This window comes from Aythya ferina (genome assembly GCF_964211825.1).
Source record: "Aythya ferina genome assembly, chromosome: 11".
Lineage (NCBI taxonomy): Eukaryota > Metazoa > Chordata > Aves > Anseriformes > Anatidae > Aythya > Aythya ferina.
In genome coordinates this window covers 9691589-9712714 of record NC_140307.1, presented here as the reverse complement: position 1 = coordinate 9712714, position 21126 = coordinate 9691589, and the positions used below count along the sequence as shown (strand labels likewise).

Below are 21126 nucleotides of genomic sequence, written 5' to 3'. Positions count from 1 at the left end.
GGTGTAAGCACTGCTCTGCAACAATTAAAACATCAGCATGTTATCAGCACTCTTCTCATCCTAAGCCAAAACAGCATTCTATCAGCTACTAGGAAGAAAATTAACTCTGTCCTAACTGAAACCAGGACAATATGGCATTCAGAGTGGAAAATATTGATTCCTAAAAGATACTTTAGGAGAGTAAACAAAGAAATTAAAGGAGAAAATAAAGATAATTCAGAGGTTAAAAGAAGGCACTTCTAGCTATGGTGGTAGACATGAAGTTGAGTTTTAGAACACTTAGTTTAGAAATTAGTTACACAGAACGCAGAATAATAAATAGAATTTAAGGACTACTATCTACTAGCTACTATCGACATCTGTGACTGTCTGATCCTAGACACGTGGTCATGACTGTAGTTAGAGCAGAAGGTAGTATGTTGTAGCTTCTAGTCCTGACTTAAACACTACAGTTTATACAATGCTTTGATAAAGTGCCGGTCTGCTTTGCTACTGCTTATCCAGCCTAGTCCCGTTTGCCGTATCTCATTCTGGAAGAAGCATGGCCTTGTGTTGAGAGGAGTTTTTGACATCACAGATAGCTATTTAAATTTAGCCAGGTCACCTGAAAAACAAACTGAGAGATCCTTTAGTGATACTGGTGTAGTGATTTTCGAGGAGAGTACACACATGGTTTAAATAATTGCATGGGACATGAGTAAAAAGCATCAAAGATGTTTAAGGCACAAGTAAAGAGTCTGGGGATCTTTTGATGGACCATCTACTTTGGCACACGCACCTCACTTTAATCTGAAACACAATATAAATGTGTGGTTCCACGTGAAACTACTGTATCTTAAAAGATACTTGGTCTCCTGAATTGGAACACTTACTAGACATGTGAATGGCAATACATATTCCCTGATGATTCCAATTAATTGTATTTATGAATTTTACCTAATCTATGTGACAAGGCAAGAAGTATAAAGCTTCACAGTTATTTTTGAGGACTGCGTGTAAACACAAAGTTAGTGGCTCAGATATGGCCTTATTCAGACCAGTGTTATGGTTTGAAAATTCTAGGCATATGTTAATCTCTTTGAAATTAGTCCTTGTTTTCAGTGCCCTACTTTGTGGCTTTTTGGCTGCATGTCTACAATATGAAGCTTGTGTCTTAATCAACAGAGCTTGACACTCTTAATGGCAGTTCAGAGAGAGGCCAGTGAGTGAAAAAGCTCAAAACCAAGCTACTGCTTACCCATGAAAGCAGCAGTGCTAGGAATGGCATATTACTGAGGCATGCAGAAAAGTTTTATTACAGCTGCATGATTAAACCTGTTATCTAATGCCGATTTGGTATCCAAATTGTGTGTTTGGCATCTCTCACTGGCACTAAAAGAAAAAGTTCCTCATAACAGAGACTTGGAATCACTGCACCACCATTCCTCACTTGAATTCTTCTACATTTTGTTCTGTAATCTTCATGTGTAGGAAGGGGGAGTGTGACAGGGACACATCAGAAAACACAGTCAAGCTTGAATGAGCAAGAACATTTAAAAATTGTATTAACCTTGTTTGCAAGTGGCATATCTCCTGGATACTTTCAGTGCTTACAAGAACAGGAACATGCTCTGAGCACTGGAACTGCTTAGTTCTTCTTTATGGTTATCACCCTCAAGCACGATGACACTTTGAATCAGCCAAGAGACACAGAAATGAAGCTATTGATATATGATACTATAGCAATTTCAGTAGACACTGGCACTTGCACTGTTAGTTTATTGACTCCATTTGGATTTTCATTCTTGTGGTTTCGAACTTTTTTTTCTTTGCACATACCAGAACATCCTCCTCCTCTCCTCATTTTAAGTCCAAGTCAGCTCTTCTGAATGAGTCTTTTTTTCTTAGCCAAAAAAGAAACCTAGTGGTTTATAAAACTCAGATCCCTTCTGTTAACCAGTCTTTCCACATGGATTTTTTTTTTTTTTTTCACCAAGTAGTTACTTCAAGTTTTCTTTTGTTGGCTCTTCAACTAGGAATGTTCTTGAAACTATTTCTTGGTTTTCTGTGGTTTAACTTAACAAAGATTTTGGATCTCCTCTTCAATTCCTCTGTCTTTCTGTTTTAAGTTGGTGTGTGTTTTTTTTTTTTTTTTTGTTTGTTTGTTTGTTTGTTTGTTTTTAGCATTCATGGCCATGTAATAAAGCTCTTATTAACGTATCTGGTAACTCCTCCTTGGGGAAATTGTGGAATGTGTAGTAAAACTGTATGACATTGTAGGCTCAACCTTGTGACAGGTGAGCTACACCATTACACGTACACCTGTGTCACAAAAATATGCATGCATTCACTTGTATCCTTACAGTATTACTAGAGTTACATGTCAGTCTATCTAGTGTTAGGCTAGGTTAACATCACTGTTATACTGAAGAACCTTAAATGAAGACATAGTCCAGCACATTCCTGTGCATTGTTTCCTTGTCTAAAAGCAAACCAAGGGAAAGTAACACTGGAAATTAATGAAATGGACAGCAAATTGTTTGAGAAGGGAAAACAAACAAAGAAACAAGAACAACAAAACCTGCTTTAATTTATCTCAATTACCATATTTTATTTTTGTTTCTGCATTAGGTTATCAGCTTAATTCCGCTGAATGTATGGATATTCGTCTGAAGCGTGTTGTTCCTGATCATTATTGTCACTATTATCCAGAAAATAAGAAACCAAAGCCCAAGCTAAAAGAATGCAACATGGATCCCTGTCCTTCTAGGTTTGTATGAGAAATAAATGTAAGTGTGTGCTATAGACAGTTACTAAGGAACAAGCAATTGTATATATTTAATTTGTTTTGTTTTTGTTTTTTTCACCTTTAAGACTATGCAGTCTTGGTTGATTATTGCATACATTAAAGGCTGATGTCTGTCACCACTATCAGTGGGTTTGTGCCACTTAAGTGCTGTACAGCAGGAGACTTCGCTTTGCATAGATACTGCAAATATCAGTTTGCCTTTGTTCAAGGGCTAATTCTACCTTCTTTATTATGCTGATTGCAAAGGCACTAGCATGAAGATTTTGTAAGGTTTTGTGAGAAGGAATGATTGTTTGCCTGTTTTTCAATTTTATCGATGCTGCTATTCAGAATTTTTCATTAAAAACAGGGAGTAGCTCTAGTTCTCAGTCATCATACAAGCTTTTTTTTTGTGGTTTATCTTGGTTTATTCATACGCCTAACAAAAAAAACTCATTCTTCATTTGTACCATGGAATTGACAATAGTTTGGAGCTTTTGTTGATTTGGTGGTGGTGGTTTATTGTTTGTGTGTGTATATGCTTTTTGTGTTCTTTTTGGTGTTATTACTATTACATTAAGAATAGGAAAAAATATTCAAAATAAATATATTTGTGGTACAAATGCCAAAGGATATTATTGCCAAATTATAAAGGCTACAGTATATATAAATTGTATTGAATTGCACTACAGTATTTCAAACTAACTTTTGGATTGTCTGGTGAGGTTTCCTGGCTGTGCTAAAGAATCTTAAAATAACATAGCAGTATCAAGTCCCAGAACCTCACATTAATATGCCAGCTGGCCAAACTAGACTTATATGCAAGAAGAAAAGGAAACACTCTCAATGGATTTCATTTCCTATAGCTAAACTGTCCATTTCCTTTCATTCCTGTTGAACATAATCATTGATAATGACCTCTAACAGTTATAGATGTGCAGGCTTTCAAGATTTTTTCCTGGAGAGTTGATCACTCTATGGAGTGGTATGACTTCAATAATGCTTAATGGATGTGGTTGCCAAATATTACAAACTTGGAACGGGAAAATTAGAGAATGACAATTAGCTTTTTCCTTTCACATTTAGCTTATATAGACAGAAAAAAAAAGGAAGTACTACTAGATATAATAACATATTTTGTAGTATTGGAAGTAAGGCTTTATGCTGTGCGATTCATAGTAAACAGCTCTAGAAGGATGCTAAAGCACCATTCGGACCTATCTAGAATGAATCCTGCAGTGCATTTATTTCACTGTTACTCATGTTCTTCACAGGCCTTCATCACATATGTGCGAGAATTTTCTTATTAATAAAGTAGCACAGATAGAGAATTTTATTTTTTAGTGATCCTGATGAAGGTTTCCTTATTTATTTTTTTATTTTTTATTTTTTTGGGTGGAATGAAATGAAGAAACTGTGTGGTGAATAGTTCTCTATCCCTGCAGAACAGTTAAGATTATACCAGTCATTGCTGGCTACAGGGGTAATATAACAAATGTAAGATTCCATCATTTCACTTTGGAAATTGCTTACTTTAAGCATGATCATGTTGAGTATGTACTTAGTTTATAGTCTTGGGTATGAGAAATAATCATGCAATATTTATTTTGTTGACAGTGATGGATTTAAAGAAATCATGCCCTATGATCACTTCCAGCCACTTCCTCGGTATGTATAATCAGAATAGCATGTGTGTCAGTGTTAGCACAGTTTTGACTGCAAATATACTTTTTGAGTACTAAGATTGTGGAAAATCATCTTCTGTTTTGTTGTTGTTGTTGTTGTACAGGAGAGCAAGCATATAACATAGTCTTGAACTTCAGTTTTGAAGCTTATGAGTTATTTCAATATGCTCTGGACGATTAACTTAACAGTAAGAGCTTAATATGTTGCTCTTGAAAACATTGACTTAAAAGACTTCAGAATAAAGAGTTGCTCCCCTAACTTCCTACCCCTGTTGTACTGTCAAGAAGAACGTCTCTTTTAAAATGCATCCATGGATTCTCTTACTGAAAGATTTTTAGTTTAAAGCTGTAAGCAGTGAATATATTCACTTATACAACTGGTCTTCCTATGTTAAAGGACTCTTCACTTCCTCTTCACTTGAAAGATCTTATTTTTTATTATTTAAACCTACTTTCTATTTAGTGACTTCAAGGCTGACACGGCATTTTAAAGATACTGAGTTGTCTGAATGTCTATTGCCTAAAATTGTCATCAGAGCACAGTTTGTTGCATTTTATTACTTTTTTCACCTGCGTCAATCATGGGATTGTAAAGCTTCTCTGGAAGGTTTAAATGTTTTGTGAATGATGTTAGGACTAAAAAAGCATTGAGCTAGACTTACTATTAATGTAAAGAATTGTAGTCAATGGAGTTAGATGTGTATTTATCCCAGTTGAAGCTCTGCTCTGGTATACCAGGAAATGAATAATGTATATTTTTCTAAAGGAGTGAAGATATGAAGTAATATGAATGAAATCATAGATTTACATGGCTCAGTAGAGCTACTGATTACAGCTGATATAAATGGCCATAGTTTATTTCTGTAACAATTTACGCTTGCTGTGGATCTGCTGTCCAGTGATGTATTTTGGCTTTCATACATAAATTGAGATTTTTTCCTTTACAGCTTTATCCTGTAAAGTTCCATAATTGTTCTGTCTCTCTCTCCTTCCATTTCTTCTGCCAATTTAAGTTCCTTTGTGCTTCGCATATCCTCTGGAAGTCAGCACAACTTATTTACACAAGTATTTTATCTTCTGAACTACTCAGAGCTTGAAGAACAGTTAGAAGAGAAATTTAATCTCCTTTCTATGCTTTACTGTGCTCAGCATGTTTGCATGATACTGCAGTGAGATAGATCATGCCTGTGATAAAGCTGTGGGCAGGTTCTCTGACTTCAAACGTTGAGAACTGCAGACGAAGGCCTGCCTCATTTCAGCACCCCAGTGTGTACTGTCAGAAGGTATCATGGTCTTCCTGATAGGGCAGTGCTCAGGAGTAAGAACTGTAAAATAGCAGACAGCCAAGCAGGGTGCTGTGTTGATGCCATCAGGATGGAAAGAGAGGAAATGGGGCAGGCTGATTCACTGGGTCCCTTCCATTGGGAGGGCACCTAAAGAAACACTCCAGAGGTGTAAAAACACCCTATCTTTTTGGAATTACTGAAAGAAAACAGCAGCTGAAACAGTTTGTGTACTTGCATGATGATGTGAACCTGGTTCAGTGTGGACACAAGTCTTGCTTCAGTGCTGTTGCCTGTAAAGTAATTGCATTATAATATATACACAATATAAATATATTGCATATATTTGCATATATGTGTGTGTGTGTGTATATATATATATATTTGCATATGCATAATGCATTAGTCTGCATCAGTTCTGCTGGGCCTTTTTCCACATTTTCCTTCTGCTTTGTCTTTTCTTACCTGTTCACATGCTAACTCAAAACTGTTCTTGCAAAGCAGGCACAAAATCAGCGTTGTATATATACTTGAGCAAAGCTGTACAGGCTCCCTCACCTTGACCAGCAGTCATACATCACACCTCCTACATAACACAAGGGCCATGTGCAGGGCTGCCTTGCAGTCCTGTGGCATTTACCACTACTTTCCCATTCACACGAGGAAGTTGTGGGAAAGTCATGGTGCGCACCGCAAGATCTTGAAAGAGTTCTCCTGTGGCTAGAGTTGTAAATGCCCCACTGAAATATTTTTACAGATGGAGAATTCTTTTGAAATAAATAGAAAAATTTCCCAGGATGAAAATTTTCTTTTAAAGCTTTTGGAATGCCTCCATTTATTTCAGACTTGTTGGACTGTTGAGGATCCCTTGACAGCTGTGGGTTCTGGAAAGTATCTCCTTGACTGCTTGCCCAAGACCCCCCTTTTCCCCAGTAGCCATGGACCTCACTCCATCTTGAAAATGCTTATGGGAGTATGGGATCTGGAGTGTGTTCGAAACTGATGAGATAAAGAAAAACAACTATAAAACTTTATGCTATAAACACTTGTGAGGCTAGTATTACATATAGCACAGTGAGCCTTATATATATAAATCCATGAGCTGCTAATTCATTGAACAGTTAATTGCTCTTTAGTTCCTGACTTTTTCTTTTTTATTTTTGGGGAAGAAAATGACTTAACAATGGTCATTCATTTAAATCAAAGAAAGAAAAGTGTAGTTTTTCCTCTTCAAATGTATTTTACACTAGTGATATGATATTGATGTTTAGGCATTTAGCTTTATTCTGAATGGTTTTGAGTATATATTCTATGGTTAATGTTCCATGGCTTGCTGTATGTTTCATACTCATTCTTCTGTTGACCTTAAGCATGATTAATATGTTTTTATAGGCAGTCTAAAGAGCTGCTTAAAACAGGAAGTATCCTTGATTTACCTACCATCATAGAAAATGGATAATAATTACTTAAATTTGCCTTTGATTTATAGGCCTCTGTCTCATCTGCTCCAAAATTCTGACTTCCTCTATGATAGTTCATCTTGAAGAATTGATTTTTGAGGGGTATTATAGTAGTTGTTGTGTTGTGTCCATTTTTTATAACAGATATGTGGTTTTTTTTTGGTTTATTATTATTAATAATTATTATTATTATTATTATCCTTTCTGAGCCCCTGTGATTGTCAGTATGAATTATTTTTAAACAAGACCGTGTACCATAAGATGTGCTGCAAAACTCAATCATTTCCCATAGTTATGGTTTTAGTTTGGGTAGCTGATGGAAAGAAAGCAAGAGATAGAAAGTGAAGGGTGAAAAAAATCCTGCGGGGCTGACTGGAAACTATAGGTAAAGGATATAGACGCTTGTAATGTGTAAAAGTGGCAAGAGCTGGAACACTGAGGTTAATTTTTGTTGCAAAGTTGTTGCTTAAATGTACATTCATGCTAAGATCAAGAAATAACTGAAACAAAGCTTGTAACCTAAAAACATCCATGTTCTCACAGAATCACAGAATCACAGAATTTTCTAGGTTGGAAGAGACCTCAAGGTCATCGAGTCCAACCTCCAACCTAATGCTAACAGCCCTCCACTAAACCATATCCCTAAGCTCTACATCTAAGCGTCTTTTGAAGACTTCCAGGGATGGTGACTCCACCACTTCCCTGGGCAGCCTGTTCCAATGCCTCACAACCCTTTCTGTAAAGAAGTTCTTCCTAACATCTAACCTAAAACTCCCCTGGCTCAACTTAAGCCCATTCCCCCTCGTCCTGTCACCAGGCACGTGGGAGAACAGGCCAACCCCCACCTCTCTACAGCCTCCTTTAAGGTATCTGTAAAGAGCAATAAGGTCACCCCTGAGCCTCCTCTTCTCCAGGAACATGCAGTAATTTCCATCTTTGCCGTAGCTAGGTCTAAGACTGTGCACAATTGTCCATTTTGAAGACATTCCCTCCCAACCAAGTTGTTTTTCATCCTCCTGTTGGAGGCTATTACCCCACAGCCCTTCTTGTTGGCAGGGCTGTGTGAGTTTTCCTTGATCTCTGTATCTCCTTGCTTCAGGAGAAATCAGCTAGGTTAGCTGAAGTGGCTGAAATGGAAGAATAGCTGCCTTTTACTTGAAACAAGTTGGAAAATACAAACTCATTCAATGGCATTTTAATGTGGGTGGAAAACTCTTGCAGAACTGCAGTGGTGACCAGCCAAATGGTACCTGTCGCAATTTAATTTGTTCAGGGTCCTTATGGATGAAGACAGTTCGAGTTGAAATAGCTGAATAGCTGATTTTGTCCAAAGCAAGTATTAGAATTGCCATAAAAATTCTTTCATGAACTGATTTTTTAAGGGTAGTCTGCATAATGTGGGCAGCAATGAGCAACAGTGGGCAATAACAACCTCAGCCAGCACAGCCAGTTCTGTCTTTGTCTTTGGACAGACAGATCTCAGGTCTGGTCTCTGACAATGGTAAGAAAAGTACAATGTGACCATGTAAATTAACTGTGAAAAATATTCTTTTTAGGTGATGTAGACTATTTGCAAGAAAATCATTCCAGTAATCAAACTTGGTACATTTAGGGTCTTTAACATATATGTGAGAATTAGGCTTCAGTTATTTTGGGAAACTTAAATTTATAGTTCTTTGTCTTCTCATTTTGCACATGAATTTAAGTCTGGAATAATGCAAGTTAAGTCTAATTCAATGTATTTATATTCAGTGTGTGGTAAGAATCAAGCAACGAAGTATCAGTGAGCTTTAATTACACTAATGTTGGTATCGGTATTTTGCACTTTAAAAGAGTTTAGAGAAATAAAAAATAGCCTTGTTTTTAATATATATGAGTTCTTTTTCCAGGTGGGAACATAACCCTTGGACTGCATGTTCTGTTTCCTGTGGAGGTGGTATTCAGAGGAGAAGTTTTGTGTGTGTAGAGGAGACCATACATGGAGAGATTCTGCAAGTGGAAGAATGGAAATGCATGTATGCCCCTAAACCCAAAGTCATTCAGACCTGTAATCTGTTTGATTGTCCTAAATGGGTGGCAATGGAATGGTCTCAAGTAAGTTGAAAAGCAATTTGGACCATTATTATTATTATTATTATTATTATTACTTTTATTATTTTTTTTTTCTTAAAGAAATCCTGTATTATTATGTTACCGTGTATTTGTGAGCTCAGGGCTACTGAAAAAAAAATGCAAGCATAATTCATAGCACTTACTAGGAGAAGTTTGTGCTAAGTAACTTGGCCTGATAATAAAAAATAGTTAACGTGCCTGTGTAAAGAAAAGCACATAGAATTATTTATGCCTGTTGAATTCTTGCTTTACACAGAGGAGAAATTAGAGTCAGAGGTCAAACCCCTTTGCAATCAGGTTGTTTGTCTCTCAGTTCTTGATAAATGTAATCTTTCACTCCATATAATAGCTAAAGGCATGGCTGTCTAGGGGCTGACATGTCTGCAAGGGTAATTTTCCAGCATTCTTACCTTTCATTATAAGAACAAGAACATAAAGCCAACTTATCTTGGCTGTAGTTATCTGATACAGTCAGATAGCTCAACGCTTCTATAATTCCTTAGTTCATCCAAATGACATCACTGACATGCAGTGAAGAAACAGTTCTTGCAGCACGTCTGACCCAGTTTAAACTGAAAATGACCACTCTGAGAGAGCATATTCTCAGTACATAGCCACTTCTGTTTTAGACTGTTGCCAATCAGATAAGCTTTATAGAACCCCAAGAAATCATTTGTATTCCCAAAACTTAGGCATTTTTTCCAGCATCAACCTTCTTTTTATTCACCTAGCAATGCAAGGTCATATTCACGTGTTTCTGATATCTGATTAATTCTGGAAAGACTTTAGAGAACATACCAGTACTTCAAACTTGCTTTTTGTCAGTATCTGTAAATAGAATAAAAAAGAGAGAGAATGAGATGATTACATTGTCTCCTGCAGTGCACAGTCACATGTGGCCGAGGCTTACGTTACCGAGTAGTGCTGTGTATTGACCACCGTGGGCAGCATGTTGGTGGCTGTAATCCACAACTTAAACTTCACATAAAAGAAGAGTGCATCGTGCCAATACCGTGTTACAAGCCAAGAGGTAACTGGAATTTTGTCTGGGTCTGTTATTGTTTTACATTTTTGTTAAGAGAATTAAAAGCCCCTGGTAACCTTTCAGAAATGCCAGAAGCTGGAATTTACTAGGACTTATTTCAGTCTTGGCAGAAATAGGCATTTTAATTATTGGTGCTAGGAAAAGTGTCCTGCTGATATTCTTTGCTGATAATGTGGTCAGACTGTCATGAAGTGAACATGCTAACCAGTTCTATACAGCTTGGTCAAACCGGGAAAAACAGAATTAACGAGTTCAAGATGGTGAGGAAGAGTTGTTCAGTAACACTTGAAATGGGAATGATAGTCTGTATGTATCATCTGGGATGTTGTTTGCTTGCATCTCATGAAATGTGTCAAGATTCTCGGTGGGCTTCATCAGTTCATTGAGTTATAGACAAACTGTTTTCTTTCTCTCTTCTCCATTTTTGTTTATATAAAATGCCTGGTGAATGAAATGGCACAATCTCTAAAAGAGTTGATAGGGCATAAAAGAGTAGATGTGAAGGTGAGAGGAAAAACAAAGGTGTATGTGTTGGGCTGGTGGTGGGGAAGTAGTATGTCTTGTTCCTTGCTAATTTCTCTCCCTCTGGGCCCAGAAAATTTTGGTTGGTGCTACTTTCTCCTTTTTTCCCCAACATTTCAGACATTCACCATAAAAATTTACACAGAAAAGGTGCAGGTTATCTGTAGATGACCTTATGTTTCTCTACACAATGTTTTCAGATTCCAGACAATTCTTCAAGCACAAAGAATCCAGAGTTAAACCATGAGGTAGAAACCAGCACTGAAATTCTAAGAACCTTTTGTGATTTCACTTAGGTTTGGAGGTAGACATCCTCAACTATCTAACAGTACCCCAAGAAAAGAATCACAGAAGTTTAGGATGTTCAGACAGATAAAAGATGCTAGAATTTGTTGATTTTTTTATGGTGAATTGTAATTTTGGTAAAGCTGGCTAACTTGGTTAGCAAAAATAACATTTCATATGAAAATCTAATGAAGCCACTCCATCTGCAGAATAATGTGTTTTTGCTTTGTTCTGACTTCTTTTTCAGCTACAAACTTAGGTTATGATGATAATTCGTTACACTGAAATATAAGCTACAATCCAATAGAAACTGCTTGTACTTGGGGAAGATGTAGGAAAGAAGTCAAAGATTAAATAGAAATAAAATTGGATTACTGGTACCCTATCAGTAAAGCATAGTGTCAGGATGGATCTCAAACATCATGAAGAAATTTCCTAATCAATTTTATTTTATTATCCAGTATATCTTTATTCATAAGCATTAGATCAATAGGCAGTGTACAGTGTGAAATGTTAAGATGAATAATGCTAGTATCTACTACTTGCTTTATATTTGGAGGAATTGTTGAGGTGTTTGTTTTCTCTTTCTCTACCAGAAAAAAGTCCTGTGGAAGCAAAATTGCCATGGTTTAAACAGGCACATGAAATGGAAGAGACCAGAACAGTCTCAGAAGAGCCAACGTAAGTACATTGTATTTTAGAGTGCAGAAACATTTCCAGCATATTTTGCAGATCATCTGGAATGACTGTTGCTCTGCAGTTTGCTTTGACATTTGGCCCTCCTTGGAGATGAGTTGTGTTGTGAGCTGTTCCTAATTTTACATCTCAACAGCTTTGCTTCTGGAGCTCCTGTTCTGGATGACATAGAGCTACTCTATTAATAGTGTCCCTATTATCATTCAAGCAAAGTAAAGGGATCTTAATTTAACCTAATTAAGACTAAAATTAATGCGTGTGGAAGCATTTCAGCTGATGTGCAGTAAATAAGTTCAGTTTTATCCCACACATTGCCGTTACCTCAAGAATGTAGTGGTTCTATTAAAAATGTACTTCGTAGGGTTGCCAGGATTTCCTTGGAGGGGGAGGGGGACAGTGCATTAAGAAAGTGAGAAAAACCTGCTGATCTATGAGCTTAGCTGAATCTGTGGGGATAAGCTGTGACATTTTACACACGTGTGTGTGAAATAACATCTGGATTTTTTGAGTCCCTTAAAAGCTGATGAGCATAAGCCTGACAACACTTATGCCCTGGGGATGAAAGAATAACCTAAATCCAGCTAAACTTGTTCCTGTCCCTTGTATGTTAGGACATCTACAAAGTTGCTTGTATTGCTGTGTACATTTCTTGCATATATTCAACTAATATATCCAATATTTAGTATATAACTTTCTAGGAAGTAGAATCTTTCTATAAGGGTTTTGTGAGAGTTTTTGAACAGTGCTCTGCTGTGGTTAGCCAAATTCTGTACTTGTTTGTAGCAGCTACAGTTTAAAATAATTTAAATGAGCTTACTAAAGCTCATCTAACTTTGGAATTATATTGCTCTATCTGAAAGCAGAGTATGCCCCATAACCTCTTATTTTAATTCCTCCATCTAGCTATTCCTGATTTTTGGCACATGTGCATCAACAGGTGTGATCATGAGTAATAAAATCTTTACACCTGCAGTGACTCACGGAAGAAACCTCTTGCCAAACAGGTGTTTGCATTGTTATGGTGACTGTACTTTAAACTTTTTCCTGCACTAGCCTCTCAAGTCAAGGGTCAACCTACTGTGAGTGGTTATTTCACTCTCCAAATTGGTGGCCCTGAATTCAGGTAGAGTAGTAGCAAAGTTATAAAAATAAAGTGTGATTGTCAAAGGGAGTGATGCAATCAAATGTGCCTGTTGAATGTCAGCATATCAGAATGAATATATAGGAGGCCACATCTCAAGAGGATTCAGCATGAAGCAATAAAGAAAATCATCTCTAGCATTACAAAATAATCCTGTGGTAACTGTGCATTAATGAAGTCTCTAGGTTTTTAGGATTCTTCAGCAGCAGTCTGACAGAATAAGCAAGGAGGACTGGCAGGGACACAGCATGCCAGTTTAGAGTATATTTAGAATATAATAGAGCTGAGCTGGAAACTTTGTAACGGGTTCACTCTTACCTTTTCCTCAAAAAGAAAGCAGTTATTCATGCCTTCCTAGACATGACTGATCTATTCCACCATGGCCTTGCAGCGTGAATGCAGCCATGTGTACATTCTGTCATAGCATACGTTCTGTCATAGCTCTGCAGCAATGCAGTTTCCTAAATTTTTTTCTCTTCACTTACTCTGGAATTCTAGCTCTTCCTCACTTTCATTCATGATCCTTACTTTGTCCAAGGATCTTTCCTTCACATTTTCCAGAAGCATCTTCAACCACATCTAAAAGGTTTCTCCGGCCACTTCTCACTGATGACCCTAGTCAGCTGTCCTCTTTACTGTGCTGCTGAGGTTCTCTTGCTTTCCTAGTCAGGGTACTCTGGGCTCTCCTGGGACATGGCTCTAATGCTCCAGCCAGATTCTCTATTTGTTTATTTCTACCTGCTGCCACCTGCTCTTACTTTACTCTTATAAGGAAGCCGTCGAGTAAGGAGAAATGAGAAATAACTGATCCCTGACCTCATTTGTTTTTGCAGATTGCCTGTTGGTCATGTAGACAGTGCTTTGCAAACAAAGCAGTTTCTCACGAGATGCTTTAAATCTTATGCCCTAACTGCTCCAGTCTTTTCTAGTTGGAGTAAGTTTTTTGGGTCAGGGTTTAGGATTTTAAAAGAAACTGTACCAGTAGGTTGTTACTTCTCCCAGAGTAAATTATAACAAGATTTCCTTCTGGTTTGGATATGTTTCACTTTGTGTTTTTGTTTTGTGTTTTTTGTTTGTTTGTTTGTTTGTTTAATTTACACATGGTCCAGTGTGATAACTCATAGCCCACCGCTCCATAGCAGGAGCCTTATCATTTCCTTGGTAAAATGCCATCACTTCTAGTTTTACTTATTCTCTTGTCATACAAACTTAAACCACAATATGAAGTCTCAACTTCTTGTCCATCCTCTTATTACTACTGTCTTTCTATGCTTTTGTGTGATATTTTAGTTGATAATGAATAAGAGAATAAATGCAGCTGTGTTTTAGAACCCACAAGTGTGGATATGCCAAAAGGAGCTTGTGGAAGATAAATACTTCTGCCACTGTGGTCTACCACGGTTGGTGTCCTGAATTTACATAGAGAGGGAACATTCAAAAGCTCCTTTTTTTTTATTATTAGCAATATAAAATATGACTGCCCTTAAAGTGAGGCCAAAAAAAATGTAGGTCTGACCTTTTTAGTTTTCAGTTGTGGAATGTGATGACAGTTGATACCGATCATTATTTTAAATGTTCTTCCCTTGAGCCTTCTTAGTTACAGTGGGATTCACAGAGAAGATTCAGCAAGATTTTTGCATCTTTTTTGTATCATAAGTTAAAGAAATAGACACCTCAACTGCCTTTCCCTGTCACGGTTTAGGACAAAATTGAAATGTCTTCAAAAGCTGATATATTTTTTCAGCAACCTGAGCTAAAAAATAATCACTCGGTTTGTTGAGTTGCACTCAGTAAAGGTGAAATATGGTGTGTTTCATGAAGGTTACTGCTCATTGTGTTTCCCAGTCATTTTCACAGAAATGCCCCCATTGTGGCCATGGTGATAGACAATTACACATTTTTCACTTCTCTGAAAATTTTCTGATGATTTTGTATATCATTACACGCAAGATTGATAAAAACTGACAGTGCAACTCCGCTTAGATAAGGCAAAGGTGGTGCTTCAGGGAGGGGTAGGGTGCCAGCACTGTGGAAGTTCTGCCCCAGTAAGCAGCCAACATTTTAGATGCTTCTGCAAAATTTTATCCAGGCCCCTTGGCGCAGTAGGGTTGGACTGGAAATATCACAAGAGCAGCCTTTTTTCAGGATTTAGGCATTTCTTGTCTTAACTGAAAACAAGAACTGCAGGCATTAAGAAAAAAAAAAAAAAAAAGAGAGAGACACCATGTTTTCAAAATCTTCAGAAAGCTGGAGAAGGCTATGCTGAGTTAAGTTTTCAGTTCAGATTTGATTGGGTTGGGTTGGGCTGGTCAGTCTCCTTCTTACCATCAGTAGTTTAAGCTACTGCTTTATTTTCCAGGTCATCCCACATTGGCTTTTTCCAAGTGTGCAGGTGAATGCACGCTTCCCTTAGTGTTAAACTGGTAACAATGCAGGGTGGACATACTCTACACTGCTTCTGTAGTGTGTGCATCTTTAATACCTGAACACATGATAACAGAAGTATAAGATTACGACGCTGCCTTCATAAGAATATCTATAGAAAAATTCTAATTGTGAAAAGTTGTGCCTACTCCAATTTGCATTTTTTTCTTACTTTGTTGTTGTTGTTGTTGTTAAATCAAAGAGTAGTCTCATCTACGAATGTAAAGGTCTTAGAAAAGTTTGAGAATTACAGCCATCTAATTGAATCCATTTTAAATTCATGATGATCTACAGGGCATCATAATACAACTGCTTTGATGCTTCTTAATCCTGATCTGAAATCACTCTGAGTGTATGCCCAACAAAAGAAGACTGAATTTCTATTTGCTTCAGGGAAGTATCAAATCTAAAGCCTTGCCATATGTGTGCTGTGAATGCCACTGAATAAAAAAAATATATCACTTCCAAGGTTGATCGAATTTGATTTAATGATCTCTGTCACAGTCTTTGGTGGAGAATATGTTGACAACTAAATCTTAAAAATAAATAAATAAATGTGAACTCAAAATGCAGATATAATGCCAACCCCTGGAGCTCTCACACTCTCCAATTATTATTATAAATAATAATTTATTATTATTATTGTTGTTGTTTTAACCGTCTCCATTGGCTTCTTTTTAAGGTACTTATAATTAAGGACTTTAATAGCTAAATAATCACACGACTAGTTTAGCAAATGCCAAGGTAGATTAAAACATACTTTTTTTTTTAATCTTCACTGTAAAATCCAAGACACCAATATTCAGCAGGAAAGCCTTAATTATAATATAGGCTTGCTATAAGTCACAGAAAAAAACGGATAGAATTTTCTGAATTTCTTTATATTTCTGAGTTTCTTCAATCGTTTGCTGAATGAATGGATTGATGTGGTTCAAAATTGCCTTTCAGCTACACAGGATTTCAAAAGAATGCATCATAGGTTATTTTTGGAATGTTTTAAGGCATTCGGCTAACAGTATACAAAACTGACACTTTTCTGGTATGTTGCTGTCATACTTTTACCAAAAAGAATTCCTTGCTTTCAGACTGTAAACTCTTAGGTGTGGTTAGAACACTGACAAACTCTTTTCAACTGTGAATGTCCATCGATTTTGTATTTCAAATTAGATACACAACTACAAATGGACATTTTTATTTTATTTTTTTTTTAATACAGAAACCGGTCATTTTTGGAGAGGGAAGTCAGAGTTTTGTAAGCCTATGCACAATGACTTTGATCCAATAAAACCATTAAGCATAAATTTAACTCTGAGCATGTTACAGTCCTACAGAATTCAAGACTGCTAATACATTTAGTCAGGCACATGCTGAAGTGTTTCATTTAATGAGGGTGATTTTGCCATGGCTGCCCTAGGTAGTTTACATGACTGTATTTGGGAAGACTGTGAAATCTGATATTTAAGGGTTACACTGAGTTTATCTGCTGGAGTAAGAGAAATCCTTCCTTCACATCTTTTCCCACAGATGTTCATTTAGAATTCATTATCAAAAGCATTTGGCCATTGACCACTGCTAGCTTTGCCATTGAACAGAATGACCCATTAGGTTACACTTGTATGACATTTACTCATTTTTATTTTTTTTACCACTGTAGAACACAACCATCCATCATTTTGACAATACTCTTCCAATAAAAACCAAACTGGTCGTGCACTTCAAAGGTTGTCAAACTTGTGAGGTGGCAAGCACTTGTAGTTTTCTTTGGTTTCAGTAGGAGCAGGGAATACAGAGTCCTTTACTGAAGTACGTCAGGGACTTCTCCTTAAGCAGTAGTTATTTACCTTTTAACTTTTCTTAGAATTAGGAAGAACAGCTATTCTTTTCTTCCACAGGAAGAAAAAGGAAACAATCTGTTTTGGGGTCTATCACATGGATAGCTTGGGTGACTATGCCATGAACTGAGTTAGAGTATCCGCACAGGCTATCCACTCATCTGTTCTCCTTTTTCATATTTGATTCTTCCTCTGTATATACTGGCAAGAACTAGTTGGCTCAAGATGATAAACTCTCCACGGAATCAACCACGCTGTGTTGACATTTTTCTATGCTTACTGTGTATGCAGATTGTAAATACATTTTTTTTTCAGTCTTACACAACTGTTCCTATATTCATAAGGCAGCTTTCCTACAGTACAGAGGAAGAGTATTCTTAATCAAAGATAAGGAGAAAATCTTTGAATCCTAATTTGATTTTTTCCTTTCATATACATTTTAGCATTGGTCAAATATGTTCTCTAACATCTGCCAGCTGCATTTTGATCATCATCTGTATTTGAGCATATAATAAAGTGCAACTGCAACCTTTGTAAAAAATGTTCTGTGAAACTCTATTTGGTTTCTTATAAATTGTACCCCAAAGCTACTTAAGATGACTTTATTAATGAAATTCAGCCCCATGGCTTTAGTGTGATATTGAGAACTATCATCAGATATTAATGTGACCCTCAAAGTCAGAGAATATCATAGACTGAAAGCTACTTTTATTTAGTAAATTCATGATCTGTAAAATAAAATTTTACTACAGTTCATCAGGAGCATAAATGCCTTCTAATAAAAATGATGGATTATGGACTCAGCTAGTTAGACCTCTTTATTGAAGATGAGAGGCTTCTTATAAGATTAATCTTGAAGAACAGCCTGAGGTGTTGCACACTGGAGAGAGCTACATTTGAAAGTGGTTTTCTTCTCTCTGGTCTCTGATTATTAGTATGATGTATGGTGATTGCCTTTCTCATAGATTTAAGTAGACAGCAAATACACTTCTGGTATATGCCTAACTTTGTGTACCTGGGGAGATAAATGTTTTGTACAGCTATGTCTTCATGGAATTTTTCCTCTTTTTCTGCTGTGAGAGTTTGTGAAGAGATCTAGGTGAAGTCTTTTTTTCCCTCCTAAAAAGATACGGTTTTCCCTGTTCTTCATGATTTGTCTTTTTGCTCTTGCCTTCTTTTGCCTTTTATCCTATATCTTTTCTTATGTATTGAATTTTGAGAAATGGTCTGGTTTAAAATAACACACTTGATCATGCATTCAATTTAAATATCAAATAGTATTAAGCATTACCTACTTTGTGTATAGGCATACATTTATGTTTTAGCTATGCTGTCTCTGTGCACACCTGGACACAAGTATATGGAGTTAAATTTAAATGTTTCTATTGCACTGTGATCATTTGCAGGTTTATTCCAGAGCCTTGGTCTCCATGCAGTGCCACATGTGGCAATGGCATACAGGTGCGAGATGTGAAGTGCCGAATTCTTCTTGCATTTACTCAGACCGAGGTAGAACTGCCTGAGGAGGAATGTGAAGATGAGAAGCCCCCCACAGAACGAGTATGTCACCAACCATCCTGTGACAGTGATCCTGTCCCCTACACACCAGAATTTTCACATGCTGAAGATGGGAGTGTGATTTATGACTGGGAATACATTGGTTTTACTCCTTGTTCAGCCACATGTCTTGAAGGTACTTTTATTTAACCTTTCTTTTTTTAACCTCTTTTTTTTTTTTTTTTTGTAAATCCTGACTTGTGAGAATTTTGGAATTTTTTGAAATTACTGTTTCTTCTATTAGTGTCAACCCAAACTAGCTATGCTGATATGTAGAAAAGCATGCAGCTTCAACTTTAATTTTTTTTTTTTTTTTTAAGTTATCAGTGGAGTAATTTAAGCTATGTTTTCTTTATTTCATATACTCAAGCAGAAGGGTTTATTTGACTAAGTAAGGTGTAAGAACTCTTTGCCAGAGAAACTTTCTTCAGCCTTATTGCTGCAGGAATCTTGGCTGCCAGGCAGTTGGTGGTAACACTATATTTAATGCATCAGTGATGGGCCTGATAAATTCCCTTGCTAATTAATCATTATCTTCCAAAATGCTGCAATTTTCTACAGTAGAGTAGGAATACAAAATTATGTTTTCTATATATTATTACACATAGAAAATTATGTGTAATATATATTGTTTTCAGTCTGACTAGCCTGAAGATCAAACAGGAATTTGTTTAGGTCTTGGTACAGTATATCACTCTATAGGAACTCCGTGCCATACATCTGTCTGCAGGTAGTTAGGCACATTCCTTTTTGGATGTAATCGAATCTCCCTGTCGTCCTAAGAACATGTAGCTAGACAAGGTTGCTGGTGTTGCTACTACATACAGTACTTTGGGACTGAACACAGAAGTGAGTTATGAAGTGTTAAGTGGAGTCAGTGGAATTGTGAACACACCTATATATGACAGGAATAATGACATCAGTGGGAAGTGAAGACAGTTGTACCCATAGAAGAAATAAAAAATGTAGGAAAGGGGAGAGCAGCTACAAAGGGAAGTGGAGAGCCCAGTCTAGAGCTCACAGAAAGCAGCCTTCTTTTGTATTATTCACCAGTTCAAAACTTGAAGACAGAATTTGGGATGGATGCCCCTGAATGCTATGGTAAGTGGCTGATAAGTGCATCATTTATCATTTACTACTGCTGTTTTCTGATCAGCATAGGAATACTGATCCATAGGAATAACAGCACATGCACAAAAGGTGATGCATCTTATTCTTCCACTACCTTCAGTGGACATGACCAATAGCAAGGCTATAGTGCAACTATGTATGCATACCAATGTGATGGTAGCAACAGCTATTGCTATTGAGTGTCTATTTTTCTTCATTTTGAGGGAATTGTTTTTAGAACTAAGCAGAAATGAGGCTTTCATCACTACTGAATTTGTAGTTTATTTCAGATCCCAAGTGATTTTTGGAATATAAGATCATTTAATTGCTATCTTAAATGTATTTTATTACTTTTTAGCTAATATATTTCTCAGAGTTGTTTTAAGATTCCAAAGTTTTTGAATTTTGAGAAGATCAGTGGAAGTCTAGGCTGAAATAATCTCTAATCTTTGTCTGCTGTTACATGTGTATATTTGCATTGCCAGTGTTTTCACATGTGAGTTTGTCCATGCAAAAACATTCACAAATTGCACTTAGAGTGCAAACTAAAGGTAATTTAAGGAGGTTATACTAAAGACAGCAGTTTCATTTGCTGGTACAAAGGAAATTCAAAATGACTGATGAACAGAATCGCATCTGGCTTAATTTTGTTCCTGATGGAATTGAGTGTGAATTCTGCCCTGTGGTGAATTTGTGAGGTTGCCTGACCCAGAATTTTCCTGTAGGTGCTCATAATAATCTAACCATTTGTTTGATGTGCAGTAGGAATGAGCCATTTAAAGAAGTTTGAAAGTAAATGTCTTTTTCTGGTCTTGAGACTTCTGTGGTATCACTGGTACTATGTCTAGACATTTTTCTTACGTGCTGCTCCCGGGAAATGTGGGAAGTTGTCAGGATATTTTATCAATGAACAGCTTCAGAAGTCCTTTACTGCTATGCTAGTTAAGTAATAGTGATTTTTTCCTTCTATCAGTTCTGGTCTTCTTGCTGCCTTGGCAAACACTTTCAAACAGACCAAAAATTACCTGCCGATAAATAGTTTTAAGGAAACCAGACATCTCTTCTGTTTCCAACTTATTTCAGTGTACTAACTAATGATCTCACTGTGTCTACTATTTTTCCATTGTGTAGTTCAAAGGATCTGATCCCTTTCTGCTAAGTTTTATGTTCAAATCTCATTTCAATTAGATGAACTCTTTAGTTACAA

The 21126-nt window shown here is 36.7% G+C and overlaps 1 protein-coding gene across 10 annotated transcripts in view; it reads left to right on the top strand.

Moving 5' to 3' along the window:
• ADAMTSL3 (ADAMTS like 3) overlaps positions 1-21126 on the top strand; it is a 201766-nt gene that overhangs the window by 139693 nt on the left and 40947 nt on the right. For all 10 annotated transcript variants that reach the window (XR_014696786.1, XM_084532086.1, XM_084532090.1 and 7 more), the window contains 6 exons: positions 2611-2749; positions 4385-4435; positions 9085-9289; positions 10190-10337; positions 11756-11840; positions 18659-18945. Coding sequence is in view for 9 of the 10 variants with exons in the window: in XM_084532086.1 (XP_084388212.1) it covers positions 2611-2749; positions 4385-4435; positions 9085-9289; positions 10190-10337; positions 11756-11840; positions 18659-18945 (915 nt within the window). In the remaining variant the exon portion in view is untranslated. The remainder of the gene's footprint in view (positions 1-2610; positions 2750-4384; positions 4436-9084; positions 9290-10189; positions 10338-11755; positions 11841-18658; positions 18946-21126) is intronic.